General features: G+C 58.0%; 1 protein-coding gene across 1 annotated transcript; it reads left to right on the top strand.

The window, feature by feature from the left end:
• Positions 1–1,793: 1,793 nt before the first annotated feature.
• LOC119095793 (farnesoate epoxidase) lies at positions 1,794–3,950 on the top strand. The gene is made up of 3 exons (XM_037218649.1): positions 1,794–2,238; positions 2,405–3,456; positions 3,491–3,950. The coding sequence occupies exons 2-3, from the start codon at positions 2,744–2,746 to the stop codon at positions 3,948–3,950; spliced, it is 1,173 nt and encodes a 390-aa protein (XP_037074544.1). The 5' UTR covers positions 1,794–2,238; positions 2,405–2,743.
• Positions 3,951–4,237: the final 287 nt, after the last annotated feature.

Raw genomic sequence — 4,237 nt, 5'->3', positions numbered from 1 at the left:
AGGGCGTCTGAAAGGTACAAAGTTAATTGGACTACTGGAATATCCACTTCCATCACCAAAATGGACATTTTAATCACCAACTGAATCAACAAGCCGTAACGGCCAATTTACCACCAGAAGACTGATTCATCACCAATGGCGCCAGTTAAAATCTGGTCATCACCGCAATAAGCCAAATCGTAACCTAAAGAACAGCTGGTAGCCCTTCGTTGCCTAATTTGTATCAGCTTCCAGCGATGCCAACGCACCCGTGGCGGTATGGGAGTTCAAGTCGCTATGTACGCCCTCGCAGGGGCACATTCATGATAACGAAACACGGAGGGCGAGGTGGAACCTAGTGAGAACTCATAACGTAAACGTGGTGGCGAGGTGGAGGTGGGCTTCGGCATTTTCGATCTTGGCTGCGTCTACATGCGCTCGCTATTTGACTTCTGACTTGGATGGTCTGCGGCCGGTGGCAGCGGCTGTCCAATGTCAGGGGGACAAAGGGCAGGGTACCGTGCCAAGCGCTACGGTGCATGCAAGGTTTTTCATGAAGTTTTGCGGTGGAATTGAGATTTCACAATTTAATAAGTGGGGTCCTAGGGCACACACAATAACCCTGCTTTTGGGTGAGCTCTGATCCCAAAATCCACAAATCAAAAAAGCCTCTTAAGACGATTATGACAACAATCAAATGCACCAACCAAGCACGTGTGTGGAACGCAGCACGTACCGCAGGTAAGGTTCTCAGAAAACCGGCTCAAACGGGGTCCTGAGTCCATTTTGGAGCTCGGGCCCAGGGGCTCTTTAGGGGTCCCTGTTCGGCATCATAGCCCGTGACTGGCCAGGTCCTTCACTGTCTCATTGTGGATCATTTCATGGCCATTTCCTGTATTTCAATCCCATGGCAGGCAAAAGGAACTCGTCCAACGTAAGTGGATCTCTGAAATGTAGGGTCCCGTCCTATCGCCATTCCGCAAAATGTACCTCTGGTCGACAAGGAGCCCCTTGCCAGCACAGCCGCCCTTGCTAAGCACTCTGTGCCTAGATACAGGGAGCCACCTTGTTTCAGCGCCCCCCCCCCCCCCCGACACACACACACACACCAACTAGCTGCACCCCTGGATCTGAAGGTGTGTTCGATAGAACGTAGCTCCAGTGTGAATAATGGCATCCGTGCCCCAAAACATTCGCAGGTTAATGCCGACTTGGCTCGGAATATGGTTGTTTTTACTGATGGCTGAGTATCTGAGCTTCTGGTACAAAGTTTTGGTTTCCTGCCAGTTCTTGGTGATTTGTTTCACTTATTTGGTGAAACCTCAGCCGATTTGGCGGATTATGTTTTTCCGGACATATTTTCCGTGCCTTTGGTGACATGATAACTTGCAGTTTTGCAGTTAATGACTTCCTAAAACTGGTGGTGGAAACGTTTGCAGTAGTGGCAATAATCCAATCGGTGGTGAAGTGCTGATTTTAGTTGTGGGGTATCAAATTTGGTACAAGTGTTCATTTGGTTTATTTCAGCTGCATTTTTGGTGATCAGTTAAAACAAAGTCCTACTGAAATGCATGGCATACAACAGAAAAGTAGACTAAGTTGTTCCAATTTACCTTCATTATATATTGAAGTAGCAAAATTAGATCCAGATCTCACAGCAAAAGCTACATTCTTGGATTTCATGACGTCGATTTTTATAGGAAGCCATGTTATTGAGAAAAGCTGCATTGGCCCAACAAAATAGGCGATGAAACGTCGTATTCAGTAGGAAATCTAGTCCTCGAGTGCGTCACTTGGCTGTCAGGTTCGCGTAACCAAAAGTTTAAGTAATCATGCGGGTTGCTAAGGAAATAATTTCCGATCTATCCCACTTCCACTTCCTCTGTACCGGTAATAAGCCGTGAGATTTATTCTGTTACCTTGTGAACTGCCTGCTCGGCTGCCTATGAGCGTGTAGTCTCGTCGTTCACTCACAGACTATGCCACGGCGCCAATTGTGCGGCTATTAGAAGCGCACCATTCTTTGCACGACAAAACTGAAGTCCGGGCAAACCTGAGGCATACAAGTCATGACAGTCGCGACCGAGTAACACATTCCGGGAGACTGTGCCGCATGTGACAGCGGATCTGTCACGAAACACCTGGCGAATGTTGAACAGGCAGTAAACGATCCCGCGGAGACGCCATACGACCCCTGCAGCGACCAGCCGTAGCTTACTCGGCGACCCCAGCGACGTCTCCAGGCGCGGTGGACGAACGGTAAGTGCGGTAGGCGAAAACGTGTGCCGCGAGTTCGCTGTTGGAACCGCCGCTGCCTGAGCTCGCCCTCCACCTCCTGTCAGCTGCAGCCGCCGTCGGTGGCCCCGCCTCGCCCGGCGTGCCTCGTCGCCGTCTCTCCTAGCCAACGTCATCCGTTTGCCTTCAGCGGCGACCGCTGTCAGACCGCTCCACGCTCGCCGTCTCTGCAGTTGACCTCCACGCTCCCGCGCCGCCGTCCTAACCATGCTGGAGGAGGTGCTTGCCCAAGGACCTGGTCGTGCCACCGGCGCTGCTGGCAACGCTGGTGGTCGCCGCCGCGTTGCTCCTGCTCTGGCCGCGTCGGCCACCGGGCGGCCCGCCGGGACCGACACCGCTGCCAATCGTCGGCACGCTCGCCTTCGTCGGCGCTTCGACGCGTGACGCCCTCTTCGACACGCTGCGGGCGCTTCCGCGTCGCTTCGGCAGCGTCGTCGGCTTCTACGCCGGCGGGCTCTACAACGTGTACATGGAGGGCCTGGAGCTGAGCCAAGCCGCCATGACGCAAGAGGCGGCCAACGGCCGGTTCGCTGGCTCAGCGCAGCTGGCCGTCTCGTTCGGCCGGCGTCGCGGCGTCATCGTCTCCGAAGGCGCGCGCTGGAGCCGCAACTCGCGCCTCGTTCGCGCCTCGCTGCACCACATGCTCACCTCGTCCTCCGAGCTGGAGGCGATGATCGGCGCCGAGGTGGCCGCGCTGGTGAGCGAGCTGCGGGCGGCCCGCGGCCCGGTGCAGGTGAAGAGCCTCTTCCGTCCGCGGTACTTGAGCCTGTGCTGGCACGTCATTACAGGCCACAGGCTGCCGGAGGCGGAGACGCGGCGCCTGACGGCACTGTTCAGTGCCGAGATGACCGCGCTGCAGAACCCCTGGGTCGACAACCGGCTGCTGCGCACGCTCTTCCACGAGCGCAGCGGCTTCGGCGCCGTGCTGCGCTACCGCGATGCCGTGCGCGAGAAGTTCGCGGAGGCCGTGCGCGGCGGCGGCGGCCGGCGCGAGGGCACGTTCATCGCACGGCTTCGTGCCAGCAAGCGGGACCCACTCTGGCGGCCCGAGACGGACGAGGACTTGGTCATGTTCTTCTTCGATTTCCTCAACGCCGGCTGCGAGACGACAAGCGCCTTCTGCGAGTGGGCGCTCACCTACCTGCTGCGCCACCCAGACGTACAGCAGCGGCTGCGCGCCGAGTGCGCCGGCGCCGCGCCGCTGGCGCTGGCGCAGCGGGCCGCATGCGCACCTGGCGCGAGCCTTCGAGGCCGAGGTACTGCGCCGCTCGTCGCTGACACCGGCCGGCGTGCCGCACCGGAGCCTGGCCGAGTTCCTGGTGGGCGGCTACCGCGTGCCGTCCGGCGCCGTGCTGCGCTACGACATCGTCGGCACGCAGTGGAACGAGCAGCTATGGCACGAACCGGACCGCTTCAGGCCGGAGCGTTTCTTGCGCAACGGTGTGTTCGCTTCCAGCGAGAACCTGGTGCCGTATGGGATCGGCCTGCGTCGCTGCACCGGCGAGGAGTACGCCCAGGCGTACCACTTCCTGATGATGGGCGGCCTGCTGCGCGAGTTCACCGTCGCGCTGCCGCCCGGCCGGCTGCCGCCCACGGAGGAGGCCACCATGGGCCTCACGCGCAACTGCCTGCCGTTCGAGGCGGTCTTCACCTCACTGCCGCAGTCCTCGGCTTGACGGGCGGTGCGCGACTCACGTGTCACTGAAGACCCGCACAGGGTAGGCGGTAGGCATCCGAGCCTACCTGCGTGGAGGGGATAGGGACGGGGGTGTTCTAGGGGCTTACACGCATCTGGCGTCCTTTACAGATTGCATCGTTACTTTCAGCCACTATGTTATCTAAGGGCACCGTTTTCTTTTCTTGTTTAAGTCACCCAGCACGACTGTCATAGGAATGAAACTTGGCCGCAGTTCGTCCTTTATGCCTGCTTCTTCTCCAACCTGGAGCCTTCAGTGTGGGATGC

The sequence above is a fragment of the Pollicipes pollicipes genome, unplaced genomic scaffold, assembly GCF_011947565.3.
Source record: "Pollicipes pollicipes isolate AB1234 unplaced genomic scaffold, Ppol_2.1 Scaffold_4219;HRSCAF=4965_pilon_pilon_pilon, whole genome shotgun sequence".
In the NCBI taxonomy this organism is placed as follows: Eukaryota; Metazoa; Arthropoda; class Thecostraca; order Pollicipedomorpha; family Pollicipedidae; genus Pollicipes; species Pollicipes pollicipes.
This window is presented reverse-complemented; position numbering and strand designations above follow the sequence as displayed.

Bases quoted from the DNA above. Each gene is read 5' to 3' on its own strand.
- LOC119095793 (XM_037218649.1), top strand. From the start codon at position 2,744: ATGGAGGGCCTGGAGCTGAGCCAAGCCGCCATGACGCAAGAGGCGGCC. The intron at 3,457-3,490 runs GTGCGCCGGCGC...GCGCTGGCGCAG, and splicing joins CAGCAGCGGCTGCGCGCCGA to CGGGCCGCATGCGCACCTGG.